Source organism: Dipodomys ordii, unplaced genomic scaffold (assembly GCF_000151885.1).
Source record: "Dipodomys ordii isolate 6190 unplaced genomic scaffold, Dord_2.0 Scaffold197, whole genome shotgun sequence".
In the NCBI taxonomy this organism is placed as follows: domain Eukaryota; kingdom Metazoa; phylum Chordata; class Mammalia; order Rodentia; family Heteromyidae; genus Dipodomys; species Dipodomys ordii.
Window position 1 is genome coordinate 2,530,935 of NW_012267413.1, and position 21,720 is coordinate 2,552,654.

Below are 21,720 nucleotides of genomic sequence, written 5' to 3' on the forward strand. Positions count from 1 at the left end.
CCTCAGCCCTTCAGCTCAAGGCTAGCACTCTACCACTTGAGCCACAGCACCACTTCGAGTTTTCTGGTGGTTTATTGGAGTTTATAAGAGTTCCATGGATTTTCCTGCCCAGGCTGGCTTTGAACCACGATCCTCAGATCTCAGCCTCCTGAGTAGCTAGGATTACAGGTGTGAGCCACTGGCACCTGGCCGAGGATTTCTTTTTCTTTTAGTGTCTCCCCCCCGCCCCACCATTTTTTTTTTCTGGTTACTTCTAGGATTTGAGGGTTGCAGAAGACTGGTTTTGAAATAGACTTTTGTATGAGAAATGAATAATTACTTAGATTACATATAACTGAGAGATTATTATTCATCTTGTATCTGTTTCACTTTTTTCTAATCTTTTCCTTTGTTTGGGGAAGTGGTCCTTGGTAGCAGACTTGTTTTTGTTAGCAATAGGGGGCTTTCTTTGCCTTTGCACACATTTACAGATGGGTGAGAAGAATGTTCTTCTCTGTGTAAAAGTTGGATTTGGTTCTGTTCACTGGAATGCCGTATGGAAATGTTCTGTGGCATTTTACTGGGAGGTATGAAAAACACACTCTTAGAATATTTCAAAGAGAGTTGATATTTACAGTATTTTACGGTGGAATCTAGAAAGACTTGAACACCCCAGGTGATTGCTTTAAATTAAAATTTCATTTATATTTACAGCTATGCTTGTTTTGTACAACAAATCTAGCCTAACATGGTATAAATGAAATTATGTAGTATGAGCATTTTTCCTTTAGGATTTTTAAATTGAGAAAAAGTGATTCTGAAATTTGTTTTAGTTACGTTTGATTTTCTTGTGGTACTGGAGATTGAACCCCAGAGCTTTACCTTTGCCCTGAAAGCATTCCAGCACTGAGCTATATCCCTAGCCCCTAAAGTGTCTTTAGAAAAGTTTGTGAGATTCTTATCTCCAATTAAGAAAAAAAAAAAGCCAGAAGTGGAGCTATAGCTCAAGTAATAGAGTACCGGCCTTGAGCTAAAAAGCCCAGGGACAGAGCCTAGGCCCTGAATTTAAGACCTACTACCAGAAGAAAGGGGGTTAGGGGGAACCACAAGGAGAGAAAGAGAGAGGAGGTATGTTGAAGAACCTAATGAAAGAATATAGTATGGCTGCACTTGAATTTCTTGCTAGCTATCTCTGTAAAGTGAAAATGCTTTGAAATCGAGAGAATAACTGGAAGAATTGTGTATGTGTGTGCATGTATGCGTGTGTGTGTGTGTGTGTGTGTGTGTGTGTGTGTGTGTACATGTGGTGTGCTAATCATGGGGCTTGAACTCAGGCCTGAATACTGTCCCTGAGGTTTTTTTGCTCAAGGTTTGCATTCTACCACTTGAGCCACAGCTCTACCTCCACCTTTTGGCTGGTTAATAGGAGATAAGATCTCATAGACTTTTCCTGCCTAGGCAGGATCTCAACCTCATGTGTGGCTAGGGTTACAAGTGTAAGCCACTAGCACCTAGCTAAGAAGCTCTTTTGTAGTTCAGTTGAAAGATGAAGGTCAGAACTAGGACCATACTGATTCAGTAGGCAATGGCATTCTTACCCTTATTGTCCATATAATAAGCCAAAGTTCAGTTCAGAGCTTCAGGGAAACTGGGAAGGAGTAGCATCCATTCTTACAGACTTTGTGTTTAAAAGTACAGCATATGAAAAGATATGAAAATAGTAAACTAATGAGATTGCATTTTACAAAGGATGGTACTAACTCTTCATATGTGTTTTACATTCCATAACAGTTCATTCATTTATAATATACAATTTAATGGTTGTTTGTTTCTTTAACAGGGAAAAAAAGATGTGACCCAGATATTTAACAACATCCTGAGAAGACAGATAGGCACTCGCTGTCCTACTGTGGAATACATCAGTGCTCATCCTCACATCCTCTTTATGCTCCTCAAAGGGTAGGTGCCTGGTTCCTTCGAAGTAGGGTTTGAGTTTAAAATAGTTGTTTAAAGTGTATATAGCATTAGCCTTATTGGCTATGGTCAATTTCCCTTTGAAATTACAGGACAGTTATTTGCATTATTTGCCATGTTTGAGACCAGCCCCTTCCAGCTCTATATCTCTAAGATTACTTAGGCTGCAAGGCAATCTTTCCTTTTACTTTTGTATTTATAAGTGTTACATGTTTTCACTTACTACCTCTCTTTCCTCCACTTTCTGCTCGCTTTCTATTCTATACTGCTTTTGATTTCTTCTACACTTATTACACACACAACTACACACGCACTCAATATGCATAAGAATTCTTTCAGTAGCTAGCATCTGGCAGGGTGTCCCGCTTCTTCATGGAGGTAGAATAAATATAAATGGAAAAACTGGAATCAGACTAAGAAGCACTTTCCATGCCCCACTGAGGACTTCAGTTGTTATTCTGTAGGTACAAGGGAGCCACCTGAGGATGAGACCCTTTAGTGACAGTGTGGAAAATGGCTTCAAGGACAATAGCTGTGACTCCAGATAAGAAAAATCCAAGGAAGAGATAATTTGGGTCAAATTTTAGTGATGATATTGGGAACAAAGAGAGTGGGTACTTTCAAAACATTTAAACTTTAGAAAAAAATACATGTTTACATTTTTAAGCATTTTAGAATGTTCAATAAAAAGAGAATGAATCTCATAATCTTTCCCAATGAAATCATTAGTAACAATTTGGAGACTATGCTTCTGGTTTCTCTTCTCTATTACAATGATTACTCATCTGTTTTTCATCCAAACTTTTAACTCATTCTTTCATACCATTTTGTATATACCATTTATTTAGGGCTTGCTTTGTGCCATGTATCCAGTATCTTCATTTATTTGTAGCATTCTGTCTTTCCAATAATACTCTGAAAACTAGGTATTATTCTTACCCTTTTACAGATGAGAAATTGAAACTCAAAAGACCATAATAAGGATATTGCTCAAGGTTATAAAGCTAAGAAGTACCAAAGCCACATTTCCAAGTCTCACCATTTTTATTGTTTTATTGTTATTTCTTTTTCTTTCTTCCTTTCTTCCTTCTTCCTTCCCTCCCTTCCTTCCTTCCTTCCTTCCTTCCTTTTTTTTTTCTGATTCTGGGGCTTGAACTCTAGGCCCAGGTACTGTCCCTAAGCTTCTTTTTGCCTAATACTTGTACTGTACCACTTGAGCCACAGTGCCACTTCTGGGGTTTTCTGAGTGGTTTATTGGAGAAAAGAGTCTCATATACTTTCCTGCTTGGGCTGGTTTTGAGCCGTGATCAGCCTCCTGAGTAGCTGCAATTACAGGTGTAAGCCACAAGCACCCAGCTTCTGTTAGTGTATATTTAAGATAATTTGAAGGCCCTATGGATGTTAAGGAAGAGGGAACCATTGATACTCCTGTGGACCAGAAGACCCCAAGCAGCCCTAATAACAACAGCTACATGGAATACTGATTAACTTCTTGTGAATCTCCTTGAAAACTTTGGACATAAGTATCTTGGTACATTTACACATTAATCAATAGTGTTATTTAGGAGTATAATAACATACTATATTGAGCTCAGGTTTAACTATAAAGTACATGAGGCCTGTTTAACAGGAATATGTGATATAAAACGTGGAATGAAGATTATGTGATATAAAACATGGAATAAAAAATGAAAAGGTCTTTCTCATCCTTAATGAATTTGTCTCCTGGCTTACGCAAATGATACTGCAGGGTAATGAAAGAACATGAGGATGAGGTCATTAAACTTCTCTCAGTGATCCATAAAGAACCATGGCCAGTAGAAGATGTTCCATAAGTGTAATGTCAGAATCATAAATAATCATAATAATCATAATAATCCTGTTTTTTAGAAGTTCATTACAAAATTTTCAGCTATAGACAAAAGTAGTAAATACAAGAAACCTCATGAACCCCTCTCACTCAACGTTTGCAACCATCAGTATTTTTTTGTTTTGTTTTGGTCCAGTCGTGGGGCCTGAACTCTGTTTGTTTCATCCCTCTCCCCAATGCACCCATGTGCTGTTTATTTTTCCTCTGGCTGAAGATAATTATTATATAACCACAAAATTATTACTATGCTTATTATTTAATAATAATTCTATAATCCCCAATACATAGCCCATGCTCAAACTTCTTTGATTGCTTAAAAGATTAAAAACTCAGCTGAGTGCTAGTGCCTCATGCCTATAATCCTACTACTCAGGAGGCTGAGATTTAGAGAACTGAGGTTTTAAGCCAGCCAAGGTAGAAAAGCCCATGAGATTTCATCTCCAGTTAACCAGCAAAAAACTGGACTTGAGAACTTTCTCAAATGGTATAACACTTGCTGAACAAACAAGGCAAGCAATACTAGTCCCTAAGTTCAAACCATGGTACCTACAAAAAAAGGAAGGAAGGGAGGGAGAGAAAGAAATTGCTACCTAAGAAACTTCCACTGATGTTCAATAAATTTTATTTCTCTTTCATGCACACATATACCTAACACCATGTTCTCATGTCTCATTTAATTGTATACATTTTCTTTGTAATGCACATTTGACTCTCTGGGGTCCCTTGGATAATGTCTTTTGACCTCACATTGTTTTCTGGTGCAGTAAGATATACTCAACCCTATTTAAATAGATCTGGTTCTTTTTGGTAAGAAATGATTCTTAGAGACTATAATCTGGAGTCTTAGGAGTACTTATTGACATTGAATTGTTATTGTTTCTAGGCCTTTTCAGTTGAAAAACTTAACTCATTTTTTAGAATAAAATGTTTCTAGATTAGAAGCAGACCTTCTCTACTTTTGAATAGGCCAAGAATTAGTAAATGGCATTTTATGAAAGTTTTCCAAATACTGTCTATCATTGTTTGCTCCCAACAATAGTAACAAAAGTCATTTCCCCTTACATAATACAATCTTTGTTCTTAAATGGGAATGTTCTTGCACAAGATCTTTCTTCTAGCCATTTTCTGTGTAATGATTACTGTAGCTTGCTGCTAGCTGAGACATTTGCTATTATATTCTGGCTTTCATTAAGTTTATAAAGGATCTTCCAGCATGCCATCATATGAGTAATGTGCTTTCTCTATATTTACACAATTAATTACAGCCCACACTATATTAGCCAAATTATAAATCAGGAAGGAGGATGTGATTCAGTTCTATAAAAGAGTGACTCAATTTCTCATCAGATTATCCATAACTGGCCATCTGCCATAGGTAGTCATTGTGGGAAATAGTGATTAGTCATAGTTTTCTTTCACTAGGAAACTAATCTGTCAGTAGACTAGATTAGGTAAAATACTGATTCTTTACCAGAACTAAGAATGGTAATATTAGCAGGACTTAAAACTTAGGATGGGTTAATTTATGGAGCACATATTTGTATTATATGCAATAACCTGTTAAATGTCAGTATCCTAGAGAGCTGTCAAGTTGAGAAGATAAATTCCCTTAAAGTGTATTTGAGAAGTCAGTGATTTCCCTATGTATCCCAGTGTATTCCTAACTTTAAGAAGTTGTCATGGTAGAGAATGAAGACAAATCCCTGAGATAAACTGGTAAGTATTTTGTCCCAGAGGAATAGTTTTTTTTTAATGTTCTTTTGGTCCTCAATATAAATTTTCAGTGCATCACAGATGGTTCCAATAAACTTCACCAAATGGAAGGAAAAAAGAACTAATTATACCAAAACTTGGAGTGGAAAATTTTTATAGATGGTCTCAGTTTGAAAACTGAATTCAGAAATGAGAGACATTGGCTAGGGATCATGCAGCTTTTGTTTAAGCCAAAGTTTGACTCATTAGAGTCCTCTAGTACTAGGAAATTCAGTCAGAGTTTGAATTTAAACTGAATTCATTAAAAGCCTACTTTTGTGAGAAAACATTAAGGCTAGCCACTCTGGGGATGGGGTAATGATGAAGAAAGGAACAATAAATAAGACATAGGTACCAAATGGGAATGGGAGAATGAATGGATAATGGAAAAAGTTACAGGATAGGTAAAACACATCCTCAGCAACTAATTTGTTTGGAATGAAGTGAAGGAAACAGACTTGTAACATGCCATACTAGAGAAAGAGAAAAGTGCTGAAGTAAAATTACAAGCTGTGTGGGAATGTGAACAAATAAAAATAATCCTGAGCTGGGCTCCAGTGGCTCACTCCTGTAATCCTAGCTAATCAGGAGGCTGAAATCTGAACATCGAGGTTCAAAGCCAGACTGGGCAGGAAAGTCCATGAGATTCTTACCTCCAGTTAACCACCAGAAAACCAGAAGTGGTGCTGTGGCTTAAGTGGTAGAGTGCTTGCCTTGACCTGAGTTCAAGCTTCATGAAAAAAAAAAAAAAAAAAAAAGAATCCTGAATGATGGATGATTACAAAGATGTCAAGTAGAAGACATTTGAACTTAAGCCTTGAAAATGAGAGGTCTTAATGGTGGATGCAGATGAAGGCATTCCATTAAAGGGAATGTCATACCCCAGGGAAATAGGGAATGTGATGGGAGGTGAAACAGAAAAGTTAGGTTTAGGACTACACTAGGAAAGTCTTATTAATAAGCCTGGATTTTAACTATACCTTAGTCTCTTTGTCTTGGTCAACAGCCTTTATTTTATAGTTTCTTAAATACATTATCAATGATTGACAGCATTTCAGAAAATACATCCTTTTTCCATCTTTCATTATATCCTTTTTTCTAATTATTCAATGTGTATGAGTAAGCTGTTTTTCCAATTCTATTGATAAGAAAAATTGCTCACACTATAAATTGGCATTCCTTATATTCTACAAAGAATGGTGTCTATCTGAATATATTAGCATTTAATGGTACTGTATGTTATTCCACAAGTATTCAAGTAATTCTTAGGATTATCATTCAGTTTAGGCAAGACAAAAGTGAATATATACTACCATGGTGCCTTGTTTGCTATTGCCTCTTCTGATTTTGTAAAGCAGGAGAGTAAAGTAGCCTGTTTCTTAAATTGTAGGAAATCGATTTTATTCTTGAGTCTGAATTTCATGCAGATACTATGAGGAACATAACTTTTTTTTTGAAAATGCTAAAAACAAGGGTTACAGTTATATAAGTCAGGAAAAGAGTCTATTATTCATTATTGTTCAGCAAAACGTTATTGCTAAGTAACAAATCATTTTCAAGCACATTTCAAGTTTGTTTTTTTGTTTTTAAATATTTGATTTTTCCCTATTAAAAGGTAATCTTAATTCTTTCTGTTGGTATTTTACTATTTTGAATAATTCATACTAAATTTGAAAGATCCTTATGAGTGTTATGACCTTTTCAAGGATTTTTGAGACAAAGTTACAGTGTTCAATGAGCCATGTACTAATACCATAAAAATGAGAATTGTAATTTAATTGTAGTGTAAATGATTTGATCTTTCTAAAAACTTGATCAGGGTTTTTTAAAAAGTCTACTCAGTTTTTTTTTTTTACTACTGTAACTTCTTTTGTTCTATTCTTCCTTAATTTGTCACACAATTGTCAATTGTATCATTTCAATATGGGGCTTGTCTTTATTTAGGCTAAAAATTGTTCATTTCCCTGAAATCTTATAACACTGAAATGTGACTCAGGCCTAGATTGACTTTGATATTGAATTTGACATTTGAGAGACTGTCATTAATTAGAAATGGAACAGATCTAGTGTGCCAGTCCTGAACTGTTTCCTATAACAAATACTGGGTCTTCTACAGTAGTTTTGCAATGATACCAATGAACCTATCTATCAGTGGAAAACTTTTTACTGGTCTGTTGGTCATATTTACAAGTCTTCCTTGTCTTTTCCTGAACTCCAGATGGATATACTTTCCTGTCTTCTGGAGATATTATTTCTTAGAATAAGCCATCTCAAAGTTAATATACTCAATAGCATTTCTTATTTCTTTACTAATCCATTCCTCTGCTAGCTTATTCATATTGTTAAATGGCACCACAATTTACTCAATTATTCAAGCTAAAAGCAAGGAATTATTCTTTTTTTTTCTTTTTTTTTATTGTGAAAATACCGTACAGAGGGGTTACAATTACATGGGCAAGATAATGAGTACATTTCTTATCAAGCATTGTAGCCTCCTCCTTTGTTTCCCCTTCCCATCCCTTCCCATCCTCCCCCCATCCCCCAACCCAATCCTCCCTGCTCCCTCCCTTCCCCCCCCCCACCAAAGTTGTAAAGTTCGTTTTTGACATAACGACTTGTACATCTCATTGTGGTAACGGGTTCACCTGTATCCCTATTTAAACGATTTGTTCTTCCCCTTCCCCTCCACAAATTATACCAACATCAAAGCAGGGGTTATACTGTGGGGGAGGGACATACAAAGCAACAAAGAAATAATCTTATATAAATGTGTTAGAAACAATCACAAGAAAGAAAAAAAATTTGAATACATATCTTAGGGTTCATTTCCCTAACATCACCTTATCTGACCTTTTCTGCTTGACTCAGACATATACTAGATATTGCAAATAAGGGAAACCATGGGACCTATGTTTCTTTGGGCCTGGCTTACTTCACTTAATTTAATTTTTTCCAAGTCTTTCCCTTTCCTAACAAATGGGGCAATGTCATTCTTTCTGATGGAGGCATAGAATTCCATTGTGTATATATACCACATTTTCTTGAATTGAGTTTCCAAGTTTATTTCCTGCCCAACTCTCCCTCCAACATCAGCACTTGTTGGTTCTTCCTCCAGACAGTATCCAGCATGTGCCCACAGCACTGTGTTCTGCTGCCACCCCTCCTCTGAGTTGCCATTGCTATTGCTAAGCTTCTGTTACTCACCTACCTCATCTCCAAATTCCACTCAGCTCCCCAGCCCACTTTGTGTTCATTACAGTTCATTTTCCACATGTAGTTCTGCCCTGCCCTTCCTTTGCTGTAGTGCAGGGAAAGGAACCCAGACTTCCATTCATGGTAGACACGTTACAGCACTGAGCTATATCCTCAGCCCCAAAGCCATTAGGTTGAGTTAATTTCTTGCTTTAAACTCTCCAAAGGCTTCCTATCACTCTTAAAATAAAACCAAACTGCTTATCTTGGCTTACAAACCTGAGTATGATCTCACTTTGCCCTGCCCTACCGTGCACTGTCTTCCTCTTTAGCCTGCTGTGACACTACTCACTACTGTAACCTATATTCCACCACGCTAACTGTATTTCTTTTTTTTCCAACTCTTGCTTGTTTTTGTCTTATAGCCATTGTACCACTACCTAGAACACTTTGCCCCTTCCCTTGACATTTGAATAAAATAAAATTAATTTGAGTAAAATAAAAATTAAAGGATCACACACACATAACTTACATACTTGCATTCTGTAATATTACCCAGTTTGTCTTCAGTCTTCACAACACTTTTTTTTTTTTTTTTGGTCAGTCGTGGGGCCTGAACTCTGGGCCTGGGTGCTGTCCCTCACTTTTTCAGCTGTAGGCTAGCGCTCTACCATTTGAACCTCAGCCCCACTTCTGGCTTTTCTGCTTATGTGGTGCTGAGGAATCGAACCCAGACTTCATGCATGCAAGGCAAGCACTCTACCACTCAGACACCTTCCCAGCCCCTTCACAACACGTTTGAATGCATAAAACTAATTTACATTGTTTATATGCATCCTCTTCATCCCACAAAATGCTCTGTCCTCACTAAAATAGGCAGGCTGTGATGACAATGACCTTGGCCTGGTTGCTGTTATATCTCAGTGTCTGGAGTAGTGCCAGGCACATTACAGATAATGGGTGTTGAATGAGTGGTGTCTGAATGAGCTGTAACAAATAGTATCTGTTTCCATTAGCAGCAGTATTGAAATGGTCCTTTTGAAATCATTGATGTTATTTTGTTAATCAGATAACAAGAGTTCTTTGTTTCTACCTTGTTTATGCTTTAGATATGAAGCCCCACAGATTGCCTTACGTTGTGGGATTATGCTGAGAGAATGTGTTCGATATGAACCACTTGCCAAAATTATCCTCTTTTCTGATCAATTCAGAGATTTCTTCAAGTATGTGGAGTTGTCAACATTTGATATTGCATCAGATGCCTTTGCTACTTTTAAGGTAATTTTTTTTCTGAATGAAATAGGTCATTTAGCTTCTGAAAAGGCAATTTAATTTTAAAAGGAAAAAAATTCTCTTCCTTAGGCATAGTTGTGGCCAATCACATGTGACATGGATCATAAGAGGCACCAGTAAATGAATTGTAGCCTGTGAGGCTAGTCTGTCACATGGAGAAACATAAGCTCATATGGAAAGCATTCTAACATAAACTTTATCTATGTGAAAAGCAGATTAAAGAGTATAAGCTTCTATATGAGATACATATGCACAGTATACTTCTGAAAGGATATAGGAAGCAGCAACAGAAGTTACTTCCAGGGAGAGGAACTTGGTAGGAAGAGGAGAAAGAGAATTACAGTTTAGAAGGTAGAGAAACTTGGTAGGAAGAGGAGAAAGAGAATTACAGTTTAGAAGGTGGAGGCCATCACATTGTCTTGTCACTGTACTTGTTAAATTTTCACAGGGCTAAACACAATACTAAAGAATTATGTTGGTTATCTTGCCCATGTAATTGTAACTCCTCTGAACGGTATTCTCACAATAAAAAATGAAAAAAATAAAGAAGAATTATGTTGGGGGCTGAGAAGGTGGCTCAGTGGTAGAGCGCTTGCCTTGCATGCATGAGGCCCTGGGTTTGATTCTTCAGCACCACATAAGCAAAAAGAAAAAAGCCGGAAGTGGCGCTGTGGCTCAAGTGGTAGAGCGCTAGCCTTGAGCTGAAGAGCTGAGGGACAGCGCCCAGGTCCAGAGTTCAGGCCCCACGACCGAACCCCCCAAAAAAATAAATAAATAATTATGTTGGCATTTTGATAGTATGACTGGTTATCTCTGTATATTTGTATTTGATGGTGCAGATAACCATAATCATCTATACAATTATCATCTGTAATCTACTTTGGCATGTAGGAAACACACATACAATTTATTTTTTAACTTAAAATGTTTAATTATGGTACAATAAACATAAATTTTACCATCTTAATAATTTTCAGTGTATAGGTTAGTATTCACTGCTGGGTATATAATCTCCTGAACTTTTTCATCTTACCAAATTAAAGCTCTATGCCCTCTAAACAACTTTCCATTAACCCCTCCCTATAGTCCCTGGCAACCATTACTATTTCTGTTTCTATGTATTTTACCATCAAAAGATATTCAGAGCTCATATCAGAAAAATGTACAGCTAATATTCAAAACTTACCAGACTTACATATCCAGTGAATATTATCTTCAAGTTTCCTATTTTAGAACAATATTTACTTATATTTGTGGCCCTACCATTTTTTAATGGGGCTTTAAACTTAGGACTTCGTGCTTTTGCTTATCTAACACTTGAGCCACATTCTGAGTTCCATCTTTTTGTTGGTTAATTGGAGATAAGAGATGTTGAGGAGTTGACTTCCATGGGCTGGCTTCCCACTTTGATTCTCAGATCTCAGCCTCTTGCATAACAAGGGTAAAGGGGTGAGCCACCAGTGCCTGTCTTAACACTTTTTTTTTTTTTGTCGGTTGTGGGGCTTGAACTCTGGGCCTGGGTGCTGTCCCTCAGCTCTTCAGCTCAAGGCGAGTGCTCTACCACTTGAGCTACAGCGCTACTTCCGGTTTTCTGGTGGTTTATTGGAGATAGGAGTCTCACGGTCTCTCCTGCCCGGGCTGGCTTTGAACCGCGATCCTCAGATCTCAGCCTCCTGAGTAGCTAGGATTACAGACGTGAGCCACCAGCGCCTGGCTCTGTCTTAACACTTTTTAATAGTTTTCCAGAGAAATGAGAAAGTGATGTGCAGTGCTTAAAACTGTATATCTGCAGGCTGGGATTTACTCAGGTGTCTTAAATCTGTTGTTGTTTTTTAAGTGTATTAGCTCATAGGGTCATATGTGTGAGAGAGTAGAAAGTAATAACAGACAAGAGATTGGAGTGAGACAGTGGAAAAAGAGCCTAAGGAAAAGGGAAAACTGATGGAAGGAAAGGAATTGAGCATGATCTGTGTGGTGGGGGCCCTGTGGGCTGAGCATAGAGATCTTTTCAGTGTAATAAGGATGGAGCAGTGGTAAGTGAACTCTGGCCTGTCAAGATTGGGGAGGCAGGTCTGCACAGCTGCTTGAAACACAATCTGTAAGGGAAACAAGGCCATCTTTAGAAATATAATGAAAATGAGGAAATTAAATGGCAAGAACTAGTGTCAAAAGGATACAGTGTAAGAATGATGGGAATATTGGAAGGCCATCCTGGTGGGGTGGGGAGATCCAAGGGACATGCTTAAGCAACTTCAGCTGGCCTAGGAGGAGGGTGCCAGTTAACCATGGCATTTCTGTTGTCACAAATTGGTGTCCACTTTGGAGGCAGTGCTGAATGGCCTGAGAGTAGAGAAGAAAGGTGCTACAGCACCATCCTTCCCCAGAAGTATCACTGAAAGTGACCAGCCTTGGAACTGGCCTGGATCAAGTGGTAGGACACCATCTTTAAGCAAAAGAAGCCAAGCAAGTATGAGAAGCCCTGGTTGAAGCCCCAGTATTGACACAACAAAACAAAAAGGTATTTAGTACAAGAAGCCAATTTCTTTGAGCAAAGAGTTTAGAGAGATTGGAGGTGAGGATGGGCACCACCTACTCCAACGTTCCACATGTTTCCATCCTGTCTGCCTGCCTCCTAGATTCTCCTTGAGATGAGGAGGGAGGAGGAAAGAACCCATGCCAGGAAGTCTTGGCAAGACAGGAAAGGACACAAGAGAGAAGTGAAGAAAGAGAGCTTCAGAGAAACTCAGTCTCAGTGGATGGGAACTGGCCATCAAAGATGGAAGGTGCCAGAAGAGTGAGGCAAGGCAGACAGACCTACAATTGTACACAGTGTAATTTGTTCAGGACTTACAGACTCAAGGAAGTGTGTCTTGGGCAGCAGCAAGAGAGGATTCCTGTAACCTAATACAGGATGAAGGGGTTTATATGTGAGCTAGACTAAGGTAGTATGCAGCCAACTGGAATGTACCTGGCCTTTCTCAAAAACTATTAACATATCCAACATCAATTAAACAGTCTAGGGGCTTGGCTGTCTATCTTAATGACTTTATTTACCCTATTGGGTTTGGGCTATAGGCCAAGGTCACCTGGCAGGCAGGATGGAGGTTTTGACCAAGATGTCTGTAGTCATGTTAAGCTGGAATCCAACAAGGGGTATTAAAGAAAAGGGAGTAGAAGGAAGGCCATAGCAGAGCAGAATGAGGAAAAGAGAGGAAAACACAGGGAGGAAAACCTAGGAATAAAGTCCAGGGTGTATGGGTGTGAGGCTGTGAGACGTAGGAGCCTAATCCATTTCAGACAGCTTAGTCTCACTGGCAATCACATATTGCACTTTGGCTACCCATCAACCTCCAGAAAAGGGGAAGCCAATGCTCAGTACATCAAACATGGCATTTAGCATAGGAAGACTGTTTCTACCAAAGTGCCTAATGCCTTAAAAATTGAGATGTTTTCTAATAACAGATATTGAGTCCTTCCACCCACCCCAAGTTTTTCTGTCCTTCCTGTTTGATAGCTCTTTGCTATCATGGCAACAAGTTAGCTCCTTTAAAAAAAAGAAAAAGAAAAATGTAAATAAGGTTTCATATAATTACAGGCATATAATAAGCTCTAATGGGGAAAATACATACTCAATGAATTATATGTATTTAAAAATAGCCCTGTTACCAGATGCATGACTCATGCCTATAATTTCAGCACTGAGGAAGCTAATGCAGGAGAATCCCAAGTTCAAAGCCAGCCTGTCCTACATATTAGGAGCCTGTTTCCAAAAAAGCGGGGGGAGGGAGGGGTGGAGATATTTTTGTTGTTTTGTGTGTGTGCTGGTACTGGCACTCATAACCAGGACCTTGTGCTCTTGCTTGGCTTTTTCCCACAAGGCTGAGGTTCTACTACTTAAGCTATATCTCCACTTCTGTGTAGACCCCTCTCTCAATAACAAGATTCTTTACAATCATCTCTTTTATCTCTCCCGCCAAGGACCTGTGTAATTGAATGGCTTGAATTCCTTCTCTTGGCCACCTGATTACCTATATGTCCCTGAGCGAAGTTAACCTTTGAGTTTCATTTTCTCCGTTTGTGAAATGAAGAAAATAATCCCTGTCTCACACAGTTGTTACAAAGATTAGAAATAATCCATCAAGTATAATAATGTTTGGTACACTACTCAGCAATTCACAAGCCCTTAGTAAGTGGCAACTGCTACTGGCTTGACAGTCTCATCCATCCCTGCGAATATCTGTCACTCTTCCCCAAGTTTCTCCTAAACAGATCTGCTAGAAATGTCAAGGTGAGATTTTACTGTAATTTTTATATAATTATTAAACTATGCATAACTTAGCCATATCCAATCAGAATTATTAAGTACTAGGATAAAAGAACACACTACTTCAAATACTATTAATTTGTTATTTTTTACTTATTTATCTATATGCTAGTACTAGGGCTTGAACCCAAGGTCTGGGCACAGTCCCTGAACTTTTTTGCTTAGGGCTAGCATTCTACTGCCACACTCTACTTGTAGTAGTAGTAGTTGTTGTTGTTGTTTGATGATTGACTAAAGATAAGAGTCTCATGGACTTTCCTACAAGGCTGGCTTTAAATCACTATCCTCAGATCTCAGCCTCCTGAGTAGTTAGTATTATAGCTCAGAGCCACTGGCACCCAGCTATGTTTGTTTTTTAACTCTTTTAAATTTGACCTTTTATTCTTGACCATTTTCTTATATATGATAAGGTTCTTCCAGTTTTTGCATATATATACTTATATATGTACATTTGAGGACTTATATATCTTATAAACACACTCAAACTGGGTATATGTCGCAGAGACAGACAGAGGGCTTCTCATATGTTGGTTATATCCATCATATATTTGTTGAAGGAATCCTACTTTATCATATGATATTTTCCTATTTTGGGTTTGGTATTTTTAAGTTATTTCTTTTTTTTTTCTTCTCTACACTCCTCCACCCCCTCCCCCCCTTGCTCTTGGAACTTGAAGGGTCTGGCTCTATTTGGGTCCTAACTCTGACTTGTCTCCTTTCTCCCTAGGACTGCACTAGTACACAAAGACCTTTCTAGACAGCAGTGATTAGTCAGTGCTCTGCTGCAGCTGTGGAAGTGCCCAGTCCTTACTCTGCACCTGATGATTGTAACACATGGAGAGCTCCCACAGTGTCTGTGGTAGCCTAGAATGTCAGCCCTTCTGCACCAAATTAGCTCAGAAAATCCCCAGTGCTGCTTAGTGTAAGAGCACCCATTTAGATAGTGTGAAGCCCTGAGTTCCAACAAAAATATCACCACTAAGAAAATAGCTGGACGTGGTAGCGCATGCCTATGATCCCAGCTATGCAGGAGGCATAGGTAGGAAGATCAGACCCCTAAATACCAATGATAATTACATAAAGTAAAATACAAAGACTGTAGCTGTGGCTCAGTGGTAGAGTTTTGCATCGCATTCACAAGCTTGAGTTCAGTGCCCAGCACCAAGGGAAAAATAATAGGTCAAAAATGCTTTGCCTTTTCTATGACGTTATATTGCGACGTACTTTTGGAATTTTTTAATTAAGTATGCATTAAAGTATAAGGCTTTATCTTGGGAAACATTTGAAAGATATTTTTCTTAATTAAATTCTACACAGCACCTCAACAGGATATTTAGCCTCTAAGCATACAAAAGGGATTAGGTCTTTCACATTAAGGTAAAATAAGGATATTACTAAGGCATGAGATAAACACCCAAAAGTTTCATGCTTTTGTGCAGTTTTCTGAAAGTTTGTATCTGTAATAAGATAGAAACAATTCACCCCATCTGTGAAAGGATGCTTTGTGACACTTAATAACTTGCACTATGCACTCAACAGAAAACAAACAGGAAATTTCTGAGATACCCCTGTTAAATGTCATTCCTGTATTTCCCAGGGTCCAAAGCACCTCCATTTAAGAGTGGTTAGGAAAGTAATGAGAAGTTAAATCCTCAAAAATATGTTAAACTTTTGAGGTAAAGTTTTACACTATTCACTTTTTTTTTTTTTAACGAGTGCTAGGCACAATCCTAGCTATTTGGAAAAAGAGAACAGAAGGGCTGAAGTTTGAGACCAGCCCAAGCAAAAAGTTAGTGTCCTATCTCAACAAAAAAGCTGAGCATAGTGGCATGAATCTGTGAACCCAGAAGGATCATTGTTTATAACTAGCCCAAGACAACATATGTGCGACCTTACTTTAAAAATAAACTAAAGCAAAAAGGGCTTAGAAATGTGTCTTCATTGGTAGAGCACCTACCAAGCAAATGTGAGGACCAAGTTCAAACCCGCTAGGAAAAAGAAGGTTAAGCCAGGCCTAATGGCTTGTACCTATATTCATTCCCAGCATGCAGGAGGCTGAGGTGGTTCATGTTCAGGAGTTTGAAACTAGCTTGAGAAATAGTAATACTTGTCTCAAAAAAAAATAGTTACTAGTGACATTTTTTAGCCTTACATTTTATTTTAATTTTTATTATAACTGTAATGTAGAGTTAATAGTTGAAGAATCATACTATAAATTCAGTTCTTCTGTGTCATATTTTACCAGTTACTTATTTCTATGATAAATCTAATAGTAATGGAAATTAACAACACTAGTTTAATAATGTATTGTTTGTTTAACCTGAAACAAACTTGTATTTCTCATCATAAACTACAATAAGAATGGAATTAATTTGGTGGTGTAAACAAAATACTCTTTGCAGCTTTTACATGTTTTAAATTAATGGATTTCTCAAAATATAGAAATAAAGACTTACTTTAAATTTTAGTTAACTGCATAAAATTTACTAGCCATAGTAATTTTGTTTTACTTGCTTGTTCTCTTTCTAGGATTTACTAACCAGACATAAAGTGTTGGTTGCAGATTTCTTAGAACAAAATTATGACACTGTAAGTATAAATCATTTTTAAGACTATACATCTTTCTTTCTTCCTTTTGTTATTAAGGAGTTGGCTGGGGTCCTTTTGTTACACTCGGATAGAAATTGTGAGTATGTGATGTAGAGTTCTTATAGTGTCTCTTATTCTTTTTTATTTTTAAATTTTATTTTATTGTAAAGATGCTGTACAGAGGGGTTACAGTTACAGGAATAAAGTAATGAGTACATTTCTTGTCAAGCATTGTTAACCCCCTTTTTTGTTTTTCTCCCACTATCCCTTTCCTCCCCCACTTCTCCCCCGCACCCAGAAGTTGTAAAGTTCATTTCCAACATAGTGTTTTGTGAGTATCATTGTTGCAATGGATCATCCTGTGTCCTTGTTTCAGCATTTTGTTATTCCCCTTCCCCTTCCCAAATTAGATAACTGTATATACAAGATGTACCAAAATCAAGTACAAGTATGTTTTCTCCACATAGGGGGGAGAACATACAAAGGAAACAAAAAAAATCACATAGTACATTAAAAACAACAACAACAACAAAGACCTCTTGTGTCCATATCTTGGGGTTCATTTCCCTTCACATCATCTTATATGGTCATATGTACATAGCTTTTGAATTTTCTGCTAATCTGATAAAATTATCCTAGATATATTATTTCCCTCATTATTGCAAATGAGGGAAACCATAGTACCTATATTTCTTTGGGTCTGGCTTAGTTCACTTAATATGATTTTTTTCAAAGTTTTCCCATTTCTAATGCTGTGTCATTCTTTCTGATGGAAGCATAGCATTCCATCATATATTAGTGTCTCCTATTCTGAGTCTGTGTGTGCCAAAGGCTTATGGACTATTTTGACAGACACAGAGGCTTGCAAGAGCTTCAAGCCCAAAAAGTTAGAGACTTAGGACTCCAGACCTTACAAGCAGAGAACTACAGATCTATGTGATCAGAAGCTTACTGCTTTTGGTTTGAATTGCCAGAGACTCAGTACTCAATAACTAGCAAAATCCTCAGCTCTGAGCAGCAGCTAACACAGCAGCATTTAGCAAAACTCAGGGTAGCTAGTGTTACAGTTCTCAAGCTTTGGGCATTTGCAATTCCCCAGCATTCAAGGCATGGCAAATCTTGGGAACTCATCCAGTGACCGGGACCTTCGCTATACTTCCACTGTCCTTCAACATCTGCTACACTCTCCACTACTGCCACTTTTGCTGCCATCTTCTTTGTATTATCAGGTTAGCATATTCTATTTATGACTAAAGCCACAAACAGGCAAGAAAAGACCATTTGGGCCTAATATTACAATGATATAATAATATTACATGAGGCAATCGGGTGTTTCCCTTTTTCTTTTCTTTTCTTCTTTTTTTTTTTTTTTTGTCAGTCTTGGGGCCTGAACTCTGGGCCTGTCCCTAGCTCTTCAGCTCAAGGCTAGTGCTCTACCACTTGAGCCACTTCTAGCTTTTTCTGCTTATGTGGTGCTGAGGAATCAAACCCAGGGCCTCATGCATGCAAAGCAACACTCTAACACTGAGCCACCTTCCCAGCTCCAGTGTTTCCCTTTTGAATCAAGTGAGTTGAATATCCAGCTTATTAGCCAGATTTGGGGGGATGGGTGTGGCATGCAAATTAAGGAATATATTTGTACCAATCTCAGCACTGCTTCAAGTTCTACTAATCATAGGCTTCTTGCTGTGTAACTACCAAGTAACGTCCTCTCCCATCTTGAGTAAGAATAGCTGTAGGGTCATTTAAGTTTCATTGAGGCTTGTCTTGCCTGGGATGCTACCTTTCAAAGCCATTGAAAGTGGTCTGGTGTGGTTGTGACTGAAACAAGGACTCCTGGAGCAGGAAGTCCTAGCATCAATTATAGTGGTCCTTACTGGTGAAGTGTTCTCTGAGTGTAAAGAATCTAAATCAGCCACGCTGCCATGATAGCACTCTGACCAGTTGCCCAAGAAAAACCTTCTCAGCTCACAGTTCCTCACTCCAGGCTGCCAGGCACAAGTGAAGGATCTTCCCACTGCCATTCAAAGGCCTGAACTTAACCACAGGTGGTGGGCTGGGGATTGCAGGATGCTTACAATGGAGACTTTGGAAAAAAGAAAAAAAGGCTCAACATAAAAAACATTCTCAACAACATTTAACAATGCCTCATAGCATTTGACAATATTTAACTAACAATGGTTAGGAGCTGGGAAGGTGGCTCAGTGGTAAAGTGCTTGCCTTGCATGCATGAGGCCCTGGGTTCGATTTCTCAGCACCACATAAGCAAAAAGAAAAAAGCCAGAAGTGGCTCTGTGGCTCAAGTGGTAGAGCACTAGCCTTGAGCTGAAGAGCTAAGGGACAGCGCCCAGGCCCAGAGTTCAGGCCCCACAACCGGACCCACCCCCCCCCCCAAAAAAAAGAAGAAGAAACAATAGTTAGCCACTGCTTTAGTCTCTAGGGAGAACTAGATCCTATCTGTCTCACTTTCTCATCTTAAATATTTAGGCAATCATTCTTATCATGCATAAGTGAAATAAACCATACTCAGCCATATACCTGATAATTTAGGAAAATTGAGGTTGGTAGGAGGTCGGGGTTCTCATCTTTCACATCTCTTTCTGTTGTGCTGCGGAGCTTCCAGTAATGACTTGCTTACTTTGATCTTGAATAGAAAAACTCAGGAGTATAAGTCAGTGATAGTGTTTGCTGGTCATATAGAAGATCTGCCCTAGTACAATCAAAAAGTAGTAATAAGATGGGCACTGGTGGCTCATACCTTTAATCCTAGCTACTCAGGAGGCTGAGATGTAAGGATTTTGTTTTGAAGCCAGCCTGAGCAGCAAGGTCTGTTAAACTCTTATCCAATTAATCATGAAAAAGCCAGAAGTAGCTCAAGTGGTAGAGTACTAGCCTTGAGCAAAAGAAGGTTAGGGACAGTGCCCAGGCCCTGAGTTCAAGACCCAGGACCAGACAAAAAAAAGTAATAATACTTGTTGGTGAAAGACAGTAGATAATCTTGCACCTTACTAAAATAATTTTACTTAGTTTTATATAATTAGATTTACTAAATAACAGAAATACCCTCTTAGCCAGGTACCAGTGGCTCATGCCTGTAAACCTAGCTACTCAGGAGGCTGAGATCTGAGGACTACAGTTCAAAGCCAGCCCAGGCAGGAAAGTTATGAGATTCTTACCTACAATTTGCCACCAGAAAACCAGAAGTGGTGCTGTGGCTCAAGTGGTAGAGCACTCGCCTTGAGCTGAAGAACTGAGGGACAGCACCCAGACCCAGAGTTCAAGACCCATGACTGAAAAAAAGAAAAAAAATACCCTCTTTCAACTTCTCCAATGGTGAATCGAAAACATATTTTTCGGATTCAGCTGAAATGTCTCTCTTCTAGGATGCTTTCTCTAATCCTACCCTCTTCCCCAAATATCTTCTCTCAGTCTCACTCTCTTTCACCCACTCCAATTTTTCACAATTGTATTATTTTGGTCTGTAAGTGTCTTTCTGGCTGCCCCTGAGCTCAAGTGGCAGAACCTCATTTGTAGATCTTTAAAGTCTGCTTACTTGCCTTACTTCTAGACTGGATTGTCCTCTTTACTAACTCTGTGGTCCTGGACACATTACTGCATCTTCTGTCTGATATATCTTACATCAGAAGGCTCTTGATGGAATTTGATAAGATTTGAATATTTTAGCACAGAGTCATGATAAGTACTCAGTATTAGTTTTATCATTATTTATTATATACTTAATAAAATCTAACTTCAGCCGGGCACCAGTGGCTCACGCCTATAATCCTAGCTACTCATGAGGCTGAGAAATGAGGATCGCAGTTCAAAGCCAGCCCTGGCAGGAAAGACCGAGAGACTCCTATCTCCAGTAAACCACCAGAAAACTGGAAGTGGCGCTGTAGCTCAAGTGGTAGAGTGCTCACCTTGAGCTGAAGAGATGAGGGACAGCACCCAAGCCCAGAGTTCAAGCCCCATGACTGACAAAAAATAATAATAATAATAAATAATAATAATATCTAACTTCCTTCCTTATATTGGGGTGGTAACTAGTAAGTGTTGGAACAGACTCATGCAAGAGCCACCATGGTTTTCCTAAATACATAAAAAATTCAAACAATATGATTAAGTAGATCATAGCTAGAACAAATCTAGAAACAAAACTATAAATTTGTTCCTATTGATTCAGTTGTCATAGCACAGTGCTGTCTAACTAAAACATAATGCCCTGCCACAAACATAATCACCATGTGACTTTAAATTTTCTAGTTAGCCAAAAAGGCAAAAAAAAAAGTTCATTTTAATTATAATAATATACATTTATTTAACCCAGCATATTAATGTATATTAATGATTGAGCTATTTTATATTCTGTTTTCATACTGAGTCTTTGAAATCTGGTATATATTTATACTTACAGCACATCTCAATTTAAATGCTCAGTAGCAGAAGTGGCTGCTGTGGCTCAAGTGGTAGAGTGCTCGCCTTGAGCTGAAGAGCACAGGGACAGCGCCCAGGCCCAGAGTTCAAGCCCCACGACCAACCAAAAAAAAAGTATAGTTTAGGGCTGGGAAGGTGGCCTAGTGGTAGAGCACTTGCCTTGCATGCCTGAGGCTCTGGGTTTGATTCCTCAACACCACATAAGCAAAAAGAAAAAAGCCTGAAGTGGCGCTGTGGCTCAAGTAGTAGAATGCTAGCCTTGAGCTGAAGAGCTGAGGGACAGCGCCCAGGCCCAGAGTTCAAGCCCCAC

At 38.5% G+C, this 21,720-nt stretch overlaps 1 protein-coding gene across 6 annotated transcripts in view; it reads left to right on the forward strand.

The window, feature by feature from the left end:
- Positions 1 to 21,720, forward strand: part of Cab39l (calcium binding protein 39-like) — a 104,979-nt gene that overhangs the window by 62,824 nt on the left and 20,435 nt on the right. For 5 of the 6 annotated variants that reach the window (XM_013034860.1, XM_013034859.1, XM_013034857.1 and 2 more), the window contains 3 exons: positions 1,820 to 1,938; positions 9,877 to 10,045; positions 16,914 to 16,973. In XM_013034860.1, coding sequence (XP_012890314.1) covers positions 1,820 to 1,938; positions 9,877 to 10,045; positions 16,914 to 16,973 — 348 coding nt within the window. The remainder of the gene's footprint in view (positions 1 to 1,819; positions 1,939 to 9,876; positions 10,046 to 16,913; positions 16,974 to 21,720) is intronic. The other variant, XM_013034862.1, reaches the window with a different exon arrangement.